The following is a 14,711-nucleotide window of genomic DNA, read 5'->3' as shown; positions in this document are numbered from 1 at the left end:
ATTTGGCATTGAATGTATTTGCATTTTTTTAATAAAAATAAGTATTGATATATTCTCATTTTCATGCCACTGATGTGACAAACTTTTGTACCTACAAACAAATAAATTTTAATATTTTTAAACAATGATAATGATTTTAAGAATTCACTCACATATAATAGAATAATCCAATTTATTAAATATTTTTAAAAAATCCAGCAATTAATAATCAATACGTTCGTATATTGCAGTTAAATCTAGGTTAATTGTGTATATATATGGAATAACCCGAATATTACTTTGTGGTAACCGATAGGAAATTAGCTGGAGAGATGGCGATCAATTGATGTTCACTAATCAATAATCTATTATGTACCGGATATTTGAATGGGTTTACCCGGATATTAGTGGTAAAATTAAAAAAAAAAAGAAACTGATAAAAATTAATGGATCATAACTTCAAAAGCATGTATATCTTTTTGTAATAATATTTCGAAGTAACGGGTTGTAAAAACAATCAGGGAAACAATGAAAACTGTAAAATTAAGATTGCATCAGATTAAACGTACCGAATAATACAAACAAACGTCTTTCTGTCATTAATAAATATAAGTTTGTGAAATACGATATCTACTTGAATGAATATTATTTCTGCAAAGAAAATGTTCAACTTTAGTTTAATTATATAATAAAGTATATTACAGGATTTGTATAATCTTTTTACTAGTAATAACTTATTATACCGATGGGCTTATAATCTCTATTTGCAGTATCCCAGTGGAAGTATTTTTAGAACACACTCGCATACAAACAAAAAACATGTTCATAAAATAACATACTGGGACAGTATCAAATTGACATTATTTTATTCTATCATGACAACACAAAACAATCTGAATAATTCTTAATATACAAAAATAAAATATACATAAATTTAAACTTTGTATAATACACAAACAGATTTTAATGACTTCACACCATCAGATACAAACAATCAAATAACACACTGCTTTAAACTCGCAGCTTTGCGACATTTGATCCAGCCTATTTACCAGTAACTATTATCATCTGGTCACATAAAAAAAATTATAAGTGTAAAATAACTGGTCCGAATAACGTAAAAAATAATAAACAGTGAATAAAAATAAATATAAAAACCATAAATAAACAAAGACGAGAGATTTAAGTTACTCTAAACTCTTACCTAAGTTACTTCAAATTCTAAATTTAAGTTAGTAACTTAAAAATGATGTAAGCCTTAAGAACAAAAAACAAAACAAAAGTATCAAAAACAATTTCTTTCATTAAACAGTACTATACTGGACAAACAGGACGTACCTTAAAACAAAAAAAAACTTGTATGTGTTAATACATACAATAAACACATAAAAAACACTCTATAAAATCGATATTTGAATCAACCACCTCATAGAAACATAATAGATATACAAAATTAACAACAATTTAGACATCCAAAATACAAGGGAGAAATGAACACATAAAAATTATGAAACAAACAAATACATAACAACGATATAATAAAAAAACTAGTTACATATCTAAAACGATTCTTGACTGTAATGAAAAATAAGGGCCTTTATTAAACTTATTTTAAGTGGAATAGAAAACGGTAGTATCTGTTATTTGAACTTAATTTTAAAAGATTTAAAGGAGATTGCGTAATTAAAAAGTGATGGTTTCAGTTCATACTAAAGTCAGCTGCCTATAAAAACCCTGTCTTTAAGCTTTAAGAATCAGTATGTATCATTTGGTTGAAGTGTAAACATATTATTTTAGCTTATTGAATACATTGAGTTTTGTGCCAACGAAACGCAATTTGCGGAAATTGTTCCTTTTTTGTTTTCATTTGAAAAAATCGGCAGATGAAAGTCTTTGTTTGCTTTCCAAAGCTTACGGCTATTGTGTTCTATCGATTTCAATTTGTGAGTACTAGTTTAGACGATTCAAAAGTAGAGATTTTGATTTGGAAGATTAGAAGCGCTCTCGCCAACCGAAAAATTTTTTTAAAACAAAGAATGGGAGGCACTGCTGGAAGAAGATTAATGTCAAACGCTTAAAGAATTGGTAGAAGCATTAGTGTGACCGAAATGGCATATCAAAGTCAATGAAGACCTAAACGTTCAAAGTCAATGAGAATGGTTCAAAAATAAGGAAATTGTGTGCCATAAAAAATGAAACTAAAGGACATCGAAAGGCGTTTTCTGCCGTGTGAGTTGCTGCTTCAACGACAAAGAAGGAAGGATTTTTGTATCGTATCATCAATGGCGATGAAAAATAGATACGTTACGATAATCTCAAGCGCAAAAATTCATGGTGCAAGCTTGGCCAACCATTAACATCAACAGCAAAATCGAATATCGATCGATCGAAGATATTCCTTTGTATTTGGGGGGATCATAAGAGTGTGGCCTATTATGAGCTACTAAAATCTGGTGAAACCATTACTGGAGACAGTTACCAGCAACAACCAGTGTATTTAAACCAAGAATTGAAAGAGAAACGACCAAAATACGCCAAAAAGACAGAAAAAGTGTTTTTTTAATATAACAAAGCTCGGCCATGTGTCGGTAAACCGATCAAGGAAACGCTACAGCTACTCGGATGGGATGTTCTATCCCACCCACCGTATTTACCAGAAGTACTTACTTCTGATTTCCACTTGTACTGATCGATGCAGAACCACCTTTTGACCAGCAGAAGACATAAAAAATGGAACGATTCATGGATAGCCTAAAAAAACGAGTCGTTCTTCCAACGAGGAATCCGTGTTTTACCAGAAAGATGGGAAAAGGTTGTAGCTAACAACGGACAATACTTTGAATAACAAGTACTTAGATCTTGGTTTCAAAATTAAAAGTTCGTTTTTGTTAAAATTAAGTTTACAGTCTTTATCATGTATTTACAATGTATGTATCATTAAATAATAATACTTTTATATAGTAAGTAGTCGAGTTGTATCTATTTGGCCAAATTAATGTTTTTTATATTAAAAAATAATTTTTCAGGTCAAGTTGAATTCCTTGATTTACCCGTATACGGGAAATCCAAAAGAAATTTTTTTGTTAGGGAAAACAGGAGAAAAAGAAACGAAATAGAAATATTTACGTTAAGTAATTCATTTATATGCATAAAGTGTCATAATCGTATTTTTTCATTTTACTTTTTTTTCTATTCTGCTTCCACTCATATTCGTAAAAGTTTAACATGCGTGACAAGATTCATTTATTAAATAAGAGATAAACTCGAGTAAAAAAAATAAATGGGGGAATTTTTAAGGAGAACTTGTTAAAAGTTCCTCTCTAAAAAAAAAAGAAGAAAGATAGAGGATAAGTATTTTCGCAATTCCTGCCAATCTTAAATCCTCATGGGGTTATACGGTTGGTTTAGTTTTAGACGTAGCAAGTTACCAAGGGTTAGATAATATAAGAAAGAATTTAGAAGATGAGTTGTAGTAGGAGAAATACGACAAGCAGGAGATAGGAGATGATGTTTCCTCCTGGATGTATACTTCTATTTCTTCCTGCACTTTAGGAGGCAACCGGAGCGTGAACTGAATCCCCTCTTTTAATTGTGACAATATAACAAAATGACAGAGTGAGATAGTTAGACACGATAACAAAGACAGAAGTACAACAAGAACAAGTGGTTAAAATGGTATCAAGAACACAAAACAAAACACCTCCTTAGATTTTAATAATACATTTTTAAATTAGACATCGATTCATTCATAAATTTATCTATTTAGGCAAAAAAGTTAAAATTTTTCCAGTAAATTTTATTAAAACTTCATCTTGTCATAAGATTTTAAGTTTCCTTCAAAATTAAAGCACATTATCTTGCCCGGGCATCACACCCAAAAAGGCCAAATCGATTTTTTGATTAATTAATAAAAAAAGGGTAATTTTATCCTTTTACCCCCTTCCAATAAAAATAAAAACATTTTCCCTCTTGGCGAAACATTTTTCTTGTTTTGTTTTTATCTTTTAAATGACATGTTTAATATGAACAAAAATTTCAATGGAAATGATTAAAAAACCAATCTTTCTTCGTTTTTTTTTTTTTTTTGTAAATGAACTATTTCATTAATTCACTAAGAAGCTTTTACGTGGGAATATGGAAATCCAATTTTTTAACGTTTGAAAAATTCCATGCCTGACCGGGATTCAAACTCGGGACCCACGGATGAAAAGCCGAGATGCTACCACTCTGTCACGGAGATCGACTAATTACAGAATTATTATCAGGAGGATGACTATTTACAGGCAAAAATATCGCTCATTATAAATTTTAGAAAGAAATTTCAAATACAGGTGTCGTCTTAATATGGTAGAAACAATAATTTATATGATTTATCTTTGGCGATGCATTTTAGAAAAAGATTTTAGAGGGACGAGAATTAAAGGAAACACAAAAACAATTTTCGCGTGAAAACGTTATATAATGTTTTTTTTTTCATTACTGACAGTTTTTCAAACAAACAAAAGAACTAGCATTCGAGGGAAAGTCAAGGAAAAATCTGTTAAATGAGGAATGGACACTAGATAAAATAATAAAAAAAAGCAGTCAAAATAAATTAAAAAAAAAAAAACGATATTTTTCGTTAATTCTTGGATTATGATACTACTGTAGCTTTTTCTGGTTTTCAGCAATTAATTAACTAAACTTATTCCAACCGAATGTTACACATTTAGTGTTAATCACATTCCTTGTTACGCTGGAGTTTTTACGTTCAACTCAGAATAATGATATACATCATATATCACAGTTTATCAGAAGGAATAAAAAACTACTTAGATAGAATTCGCAACAATAAAAAGCATTTTATACAGAGATGAATGGAATGTATTTTCAATACCTTTTTCACTAATTCAAACATATTTATACAAATCAGCGCATGACAATTCCATACGAGTGATATTCCTTTCTACAAGTTATTTCTTTGCACAGTTCATCAAAGGACTTAGCGGTACAGTAACCATCATTATATTCAGAGAAAATAATCCTGAATGACAGGTCTCTGTCATGATACAGGTATCTCAAGTTATCACAGAAATAAAAAAAAACCTGGATAAATAGTATAACAACATAGATTAATATGTTCTACCCTGTTATAAAAGAATAGATTGACACTTTATTTTTTGAGATCAGCTAATTAACGTCGTGTTTAGCATGCTGGCTTTTAAATCGGTTCAATCAAATCTGGTCACATATTAATTCACTTTCAAGGAATTAGTTTTTTTTTTTACCTGTCATTTCATCCATCTCCTAACGCGTTAAAAATATGTAGAATCCATATCCTAGGTTATAATAATGGAATAATGGAATGAAATAATAAGCAACCTGTTTTTTGTTATTATGGTTCAACTAATGGTACTGGAACAGCACTGCATCAGCCTTACCCAAAACCAGATTGGCTTTCCGTCATTTAACAGAATTCTCATTATGTTCATTTAATTATTAATTACCTCTTTTCTTATTTGGAAAACCCACAATAATGAAAAAAAAAATCGTAAAATATTTTTCGGCGAAATATTTTTGCAATTTGTGTTTCCTCTAATTCTTGTTCCATTAAAATATTTTACTAAAATTCATCATGAAAAAGTAAATCACATAAACTATTGTTTCTGCTAAAATAAAACATGTATATCTGAAATTTTTACCTAAAATTTGTAGTAAAAGATTTAAAAAATAAATTAAAAAAAAATAACAATACAGTTTTGTCTGGTAATGTCTGGTCATGCTCGCTGTAATAGTTCTAAAATTAATTCTACTAAAAAAATTTCTACTTAATTTATTTCCAATGAAACGCCTTTGTTGTTAGTTCATATTAAATATATCATTTTCAAAAACAAATAAAATGAAAGACAACAGCGAAAGAAATTTGTTGATATTTTTATGGGGGTTAAATTTTATCTTTTTTTTTTTAATGATGCGATTTTAATCATTTTCAGTTTAATTTTTGTTTCAAATTAGCTTAAAAATAAATGAAAGACTTTATAATACTGTTATCTAAATATAAAAGACTAGGGTGTTTCATCTATCTTTATATTGGTGGGAGGAGCGCGGAGGAGATTCAGTGTCTCTATATCTGTAACACATTTTTTTGCCATTTTATCACTAAGAATATTCACTATAGAAATATTCACTACAGAATAGAATTTCGTTATTATAAAAATTTTAACCATTAACTTTGAGTTGAGGAGACGAATGGGGAGCCGGGCAGAATTGTGAAAACATTTAAACAGCAGGAAGTTATTACAGCTTGGTCACGTAGTACGAAGAACAAAATAAGCTATTCTATAAGAAGAGATAATGTACGAGAGAGAGGTGAAGAAGGAAGATGAAAAACCGAAGCTGTGTAATATGAGACAGTGTGGTTTGGACCTGTTCCGAGCAAGAAATTCTAAAATTATGATATTCACAATTACTAAGCTCTGACGCAAAAGTGGTACTTAAAGAAGAAGAAGAAAAACTGTTATGAATAAAAAAAGGTTCTAGGTTCCAAAAATAGGCTAAACGACGTAAAAAACAGGAGTAGAGTTTTTATCTATGTTAATTAATTTGTAACATTATAAAATCTATTAAAAAAATCGAACAACAACTAAAAAACCTACAAACCTAGTAAAAAAAGAAAAAAATCAAGTAGATTATCGTAAAGGTTTTTAGATTAAGTTCAATTTTACTGTTATAAAATGCCGCTTGTGTTAAAAAAACAAAAATCAGGCCCAAGACCTGAAATATACATTAGAACGTATACAATAATTATTTTTCTTCTTCTGGATTATTTATTTTTACAAAATTATCCTAACTACTAATTATAAAGTTCAATGGAACTAAACAGACCTGTAAGAAGAACGCTAATTATTAAATAAAAAAGATATGCATAAATATTAACTTACTCGGTAAAAAAAAGTACAACTCTGATAATAAATTATTAACCGTGAACATATTTCAGAATTTTTTCACCCTTAAACCATAAAAAATACAAATACGTAATAAAATACTGCAATTAATAAATAATTACCTGGAGAATTCTTTCTGTAATGCTGACAATCTGGTTTTACACCGTTCTGCTTCTGATAATGAAGACCTAAGGCGAGTTTCTGAATCAACGCGTAGCCTTCTTTCTCGATCGACATCTCGTTGAGCCAGTTCCCTCTGGAAAATAAAAAAATATATAAATAAAAAAATTACTTTTTTTAAGATGGAAAAAAGTATTGCTTTCCAATGAAAAATATTTATCGAAAAAAGCTGATAAATTAGAAAAAAAAATTACTGAAAGTTTACGTTACAAACCGTTAAATATTTAACGTACAATTGAACATTTATATCTGGTTAGTTAATAAAAAAAAAAATGATCATAATTTTCTAAATTAATGTTAGAGAAATAATCTGTTGATTCTAATCTAATTTCTTACATTAATTTTTACTACCTCGTAACTTATTATTACCATCAAATTAATGCGCAGTTTTTTTAGTGTTTTGTAATTAGAGCAGCTATTATAAAGAACGGCTCTCCACCGAAGTGGAGAACTATTTTCTAACACAGTTTTTTTATCTTGCAGATAAAATGAGAGAATTACCTCTTCTTTTATACAAAATAAATTACTATATAATATATTTCAGTGAGAAAACAAAGTACGTTATTATCGTTCAAACACAAAATTAAAAAAAATTAAAAATAAGGAAAAAGAAATGACCTTAAAATAATTTTGAAAGATCACAAAATAGACGATAAAGATGAAACAGACAATAAACACTGAACTTTTCCGTAACTCACATTAAAGTTCAGAAACCAAGTAAACAAACCAAGACCACAAATGCCATCACTCGTAATATAAAAGGGTCATTTTTAAAATAAGAATCATTTGTATATATTAGTAAGTCGACGAATTGAAATTCAACCAGGTCGGGAATGTTTTTTATGCTGTCAGTTACCTCCAAGTTCCTAAGCGAATCAGAATTTTCAGTAGCATATGAATAATCACGTTCTTCGTAGATCAACTTGACGATTTAATATTTAAATGAAAAAAAACATTTATCCAGCTGAAATTCAAAGGAAGGTAGATGAAGTGTATGAAGGTATTGAACGTAAGAAAATGGTATTGTTTATTTAAAAAAGGAAGAAAAAATATATACAACTTATCAAGATCTGGACGAAAATCTGTTATCACCAACATATTTTCTGTGACCGCAAAAGGAGGTTCTTCTGATCTATTAGCTCCGTACAGGAAAAAATATCCGCGTACTGCAAAACATTAAAAAAGTTACGGCGCGTCAAAATAGGATCCTAAGAACAGATTACTGATGGGATATATCTGCTACAGGATAATGCGTGTCCTCACATTACCTCGAAAATCACGGTAGAACAGTTTCAAAAATTTAGATGGAATGGACCATATCCTCAGTACAGGCCAAATCTAGGGTCATCTGACTTTTATTATTTAAATTAAAGAAATTTTTGAGCGGAAAACGTATGCAAACCGATGATGACGTCCACCAACCTATAAGCGAATGGTACAAGAAACAAGCGGAGAAAACTATTCAACCGAAGGAATCGTCAAGCTACTATCCCCATCTCAAAAATTTACGGATTTCAACGGTGTTATGTTCAAAATTAGTTTAAGACATTTCTGATTATGAAAATTAGTTTTTAGATGAAACAATCTTTAAAAAATATTACCCTCACATTTTCAAACAACTAATCAAAGAAAAAACAATTACGATATGATAAAAGATGCAATTTTTTTAAAAAGATAATACAGGCTAACTGCCTAATTATAGTCACTAGGAGATTAATTTTTTCTAAGGTGTGAAAAACTCCAAGCCTGACTGGAATTTGAACCCACGATCAGGGGGGTTTATCTATAATATTTTCATTGCCTTTTTCACTAAATCGAACATATTTATACAAATCAGCGTATGAAAATCCCATACGAGTGATATACCTTTCTACATGTTACATCTTTCTTAGATGGTCACAATTCATACCATCGTTCTCCAGTCTCATACTACATAATTCGTTGAAGGACGCGAATTTATCCAGATTTTCTGAAAAGCAGTCATGGCCTGTAATTCTCCGTACTATGATTACACAATCCCTCTTTACTTATGATATATCAAATGCCCACAATTTTCTTCTTTTTTTTGGTTTTTTTAAAATTTATTATGGCTTAAATCACCGAAAATACTGAAAATATTTTTTGAAAAAAATATAGAATAAAAAAAAACCAATACGAATTTTTTAAAACGATTTTTTAATTGTATCATGTAAAAAAATAACTTACGGACTTAAATTAAAGATAGACAAAATAATTCGCCATTATATACGAGTAGTAAAAAATCACTTGTTTTTTTCGTGTTTACAAAATAAAATAATATTGAGAATAAGTGAGGATATGCTCTGATATCTATAAAATGTCTTTCCAGAAAGTAAAAATTAATGAAAAATAATAAATACATATAATGATAATAAACAGAACCGCAGAACTACAGCAAAAATTAACATGATACAAGCTGAGGGAAGCGAAAATTAAAAAAAAATTAACGATTTATTATGATTACATGTACATTTGTTTTTTTTTAAATTTAAAAAGAACCATATTAAGCAACTGTTCCTTCATTAGTCATTACCTATTAGCAGGATAATCAGGATAAAAATTTTAATTTAGTTTTCCTATGAATGATTGCTTAAAATGGGTTTAATTTAATTTCCTTCCAGGCAATATTTTGTTAAAATAAATCCTAAGCAATGAAATCACAAAACAAACGCGCACAGACAAACGCTCACACATTTTTTTTATAAACTAATCTTAATAAACAAAATAAAAAATCTATATTTCTTCAAAAAGGGAAAGTAGATTCTAATGAATATTTTATGTTTAGAAATAGTTAGAATTAATTCTAGTTATGATAAACTTTTCTTGGAATTTTTCCATTCTCGTACGAGTATCAATGTTATGGAGAAAAAAATGCAATTAAATAGTAAAACAAAATTTTAATCTTATTTAATTATAATAAACATAAATTTATAAAATTTTACGAGAATTCGGAAGAATAACAAAATAAAACTTAAAAATGTAAATAAAATTACAGAAGTAGAAACGAATCACTACAATAAACATATTTAGATTTACTTTCGAGTAGGCAACAACGTATACAAATACTGGAAAAAAAATTATAAATATTATAATTAAATATGAATTAGTAATTCATTAAGTAAAAATTGAGATATATGAACAAAACACTTTTAACAGGGGGTTCAACAAGGTATGGAAGGAAATGTAGTGAGAGGGAAGGAAGGCGCACATGATCACAAGCGCTTCCTTTCAACAGACACAAATATTAATTTAAGTAAGACCATTAATGGTAGGATGGGAATATCAGTAATGTAAAAATGTGATAAAAAGAGGAAAATTTAGTGAAACCAGGCTGTTACAAAATAAAATTAAAGCCACAAAAAATAACAAACAAAAAACACTTTTTTTCTCTTTAATGTTTAAAAAGATATATAAAATAGTAGGATTGTATAAATAAGTTAGGCAGTATTTCCTGTGAGATACATATATATATGCGTATATGGTAGGGTATTTAATTGGTCAAAGCTGGATGCCGTGGTAACGTACGGGGAAAATAAAATGCATGATTCGGTGGATTAAAGGGGGAGAATAGATTACAACAGAGAACTGAGGGGTTTTTATCACAGTTTCCGGTCGAAAGAACAGAATAGCCACTCTTATTGCTATTCTACGGTATGGTATAGTTAAAAAAGAATAAACTGTCATAGATTAGAAGGATTCCTAAAATGTACATTAGACAATGAAATAATCAGAAAATCTAACAATCGTCGTGAAGCCATATACGTTTACAAAATGCTCTTATTTTTTAATTATTTTTATGACAGATATTTATATATATATATATATAAATAAATTAGTTTCAGATATGAAACGAAATTAAAAGTGTAAGAATTCCATTTTTCATAAACGTTAAGGCTCCAAAATAAAAAAAAATATACTGTATAAATAAAATACATCGGTTTTCTGCTCCCCCACCTCCAAAATCACCTTCCAAAATTTCTTTACGTTGATTATTTAAATAGAAGAAACTAAAAAAAAAATGTAATTGATAAATGTACAACCAATAAAACGTTATTTAAGATTTATTTTTTGGGGTGGGAGGTGAATTATGATGAAATTTTATTGTAATATTAAAAGTTTTAAAACATTACAAAAACAAAATCGATATTTTTAAACTTTGATCGGGTCCTCATCTACCAAAGTATTTTTTTTGTGAAGGCAGTTGCACTACTTCTACTACGCCTTCGAGAACAAAAAAAATCGGTTAAAAAATATGTAATAAATTTTTAACCTTTTTCGAATTTTGGGAAAAATTTTAAAACAGTGCTAGGATAAGCATGCACTGATGTATAAAAGTGGGGTTATATTTTTTAAAAAATTGTGAAAAGTGACCCAAAACGTTTATCAACAAATTATCCCATGTACACAAGTATCTACACAAAATTTCATTAAAATCGGTTTTTTCACTCAAAAGTTATTAAACTACAAACACACCAACAAACGTAAATACGTACCTCGCATGTTACCCCTACTTTATTTTGATTTTTGGGGTCCCTGGGTCATGAAAAGTCGAGAAATGCAAAAAAATCCATACACCATTTTTTGACCGATCACCATACTTTTATTTTTGCAGCGTACCTCTAGAACTATGCCAGAAGTAAAAATAAAAATAAAATCCATTAACTGGATTTGAATGTGAGACTATCTGATTTAGAACAAACAAGTTCATTAATATAAATCGAGTATTATCTAATTAATCGTTGATTAACCTCATCTCAAATTATTTTCTAATTAATAAACAACCTGTCATTGATGATATATAAAAATTAATATAATACCATTTTTTTTTCATATTTTAAAGTATGTACGAGTAAAACAACCAGGATTGTTCAAATCCTACGAACAAAAGATTGCTGCTTTGTAGGATAAAACAAAAAAAAAATTATACCAGCAACTAAGAAAAGACTACTTAAAGAAAAACAATAGAGAAATGTTCGAATATTTTTTTTTAATCAAAGAAAGCGCTAAACAATATAATTCAAAGGGTTATAAAAGAAAAAAAATGATGAAAATATGGAAAATCAACATTACGAATAAGAGATTTAATAAATAAAATTACAAAATAAAAGAAAAAAAATTAAAGGTAAAATAACAATAGGGTTGATAACAAAAAATCATATAGTGAAAAATTAATATAAAGAAGAACAAAAAAAGAAAAGAAAAGAAATAAATAGAAAGAAGAATTTCTATTTCATTTCATTTCAGTTTTGGTCAAAAGAAGATAAATGATTAGATTGATTCAGATAAATGAAACCAAAGGCTGGATTATCCAACTCTCACTTCTATATTTTTTCTTCTTTTAAATCGCGTGACAAAAGTTCCCCCTCTATCTCTCTCCTGTATCTGTCTTTATTTTTATACTGAAAGGTGAACTAGTCTGTTTATTTCCTATCTAACATTTAACCCGGGGATATTATTGCATGTACTAAAATTTCAGAAAAATCTATAAAAACGTTTTTTTGCAATTTTGTGGCGTTTTATTTATTTGTTTAAAAAAATTAATTTAATTGCATAACAAAGTTAGCATTTTTACCCTCAATTCCAACTGGTCGAAACATTTTATCTCAGTAAGAAAATATTTCTTGAAATCTCATTGGCTGTATATATTTTTATCATCCAGTATTTTTTTGTTAGTTTAAAGCTGTATCAACTGTGGAGAATGTTGGGTTGGATTCATTATAAATTTTCAAGACCATAGCCGAGAATCGAACCAGGGACATCTTCCTTATAGAAAGCCAGGCCATATTTTTAATATGCATGTTTTTTAGACCTGTATTATTTTAATTAATAGATAAGGAGGTCTTATTTATATTATTATTATTAGTAACACAAACTAAATGTAATTAAAACAAACCTAACTGTTAAAATTAAAATTATTAAAAAAATGTGAATTACAATATTTTCAACAATAAAAATAGATTTTCTGAGTATATTGCAGGCTAGTCACGAGGTGTTTCGTGTTGCTGAGGAGACAAATTAGTTTATTTTACAGCAGTAAAAAATATTTTTGAGTTTGTAACAATAGCATTGAGTGTGCGTATTAACATGCTGAAAATATTTTAAAGAAAAAAATATGGAAAAAAGTTTCCTATATTTTGTTATATAACATTTCGATTATAAAAAATTTCTTAAAACAATCGAATAAGTATTACTGATATTAAAACATTTATAAAGAAAGCGGCAGAAAACAAAAACATTCGATTTCTAAGTGAGATTTAATAAACTTGAAATTGGTTCTTAACAAATAATATAAAATATTTTTGAACTTTTATTATTTAATTGCCACATACTAGTGAACAGGATAACGTACATTTGCGGGGTTCCCTTAGCATAGCGTTAATACGACAAAGAACATGATACAAAAAGATCTATAAAGTTCCGTGTTGCCCTCATTATAACTCGACTGGATCATAGCTAGCAACCACCTGCCTATTGGTGAATCCACACCCTCCGTTTGTACAAAACTTGAAATCAGCTGTCACCAGGCTAAACCGCACGCTACCCAAATAACAACCGTATATACACCGGAAAAAAACATATAGTTAGGGCTGTTTACCCCCCTCCAACAGCTGCCAATATAAGTCCAACACGCAATGCGCGATTCAAATCTTCCAGTTCCACCAAAAACAATGGATTTTTGTCAGGAACAGATCTAGCGAGGAGCCTATCATATATTGGGTCAAGTTCGCTGATAACCAAAGTCCGTGATTTCTAAAATCAGGATTAAACACGAACGACTCTGGCAGGAAAGGCCTAAATAAAAGGTTAAAGGTATAAAATTCTTGCCTATCTTAATCAAAAAAGGTTATCACTACACCCATAAGCTCAAACTACAATCGGCTGACTAAGGGAAATATTTTTACAATAATTCTATATTATTAGAGGTTTAGCTGCTGTTCGAAGTACCAGACATTCCAGTGAGATTTCTCGTATGGATCAACATCTGAGACATGGATGCACTAAATCGATACAGAACGGGATTAAAAAATTCCTGAATACCCTTGCTCGGAACAATGTTGATGTATCTATTTTTGTTTAATCTCATTTCAAAACAATTTTATGTTAAAAAAGCCGCCTATTCTCTGTAATTTCCTTATTTTATTTTAAAACACTGTTACAAAGTTATTCTCAAGATTGAGACGAATTATTTAATAGTTATTTCATGAAACACGACGTTGTTCTGAAATTAAAGTATCAAATTAGCCTCCAAAAAAACCCCCTAAAAAAACAGTATAATAAAATAAACAAAAAATGATGAAATACAGAAACGAGAACGGTTCTAATAATATTACTATTTGTAACAATTAGCCAGGTAGAACACTAGAAATAAAATTGTTATAAATATCGTTAGCGTTTAAAGAGTTAATATATTTATTTACAAATACATTAAAGTGATCACTAAAAAGTATAAAAAAGATTTATTATAAATCACTTTTTTGTTATTATAACTAGATCTTACTATCCAAATATAATTAATTTAAACAATTACAACTAATTAAAACAAATACTTCAATTTACTTTATTTTTACGTATAATACATATACTGTATAAGTTAATGTACATAGAGTGAAG

General features: G+C 28.8%; 1 protein-coding gene across 1 annotated transcript in view; it reads right to left on the bottom strand.

Moving 5' to 3' along the window:
- LOC142323961 (uncharacterized) overlaps nucleotides 1-14,711 on the bottom strand; it is an 884,711-nt gene that overhangs the window by 93,762 nt on the left and 776,238 nt on the right. The window contains exon 5 of the mRNA XM_075364382.1: nucleotides 7,025-7,158. Coding sequence (XP_075220497.1) covers nucleotides 7,025-7,158 — 134 coding nt within the window. The remainder of the gene's footprint in view (nucleotides 1-7,024; nucleotides 7,159-14,711) is intronic.

This window comes from Lycorma delicatula, chromosome 4 (assembly GCF_047948215.1).
Source record: "Lycorma delicatula isolate Av1 chromosome 4, ASM4794821v1, whole genome shotgun sequence".
Taxonomy (NCBI): domain Eukaryota; kingdom Metazoa; phylum Arthropoda; class Insecta; order Hemiptera; family Fulgoridae; genus Lycorma; species Lycorma delicatula.
The sequence above is the reverse complement of the archived record's forward strand: the minus strand, read 5'-3'. Positions and strand labels throughout refer to the sequence as shown.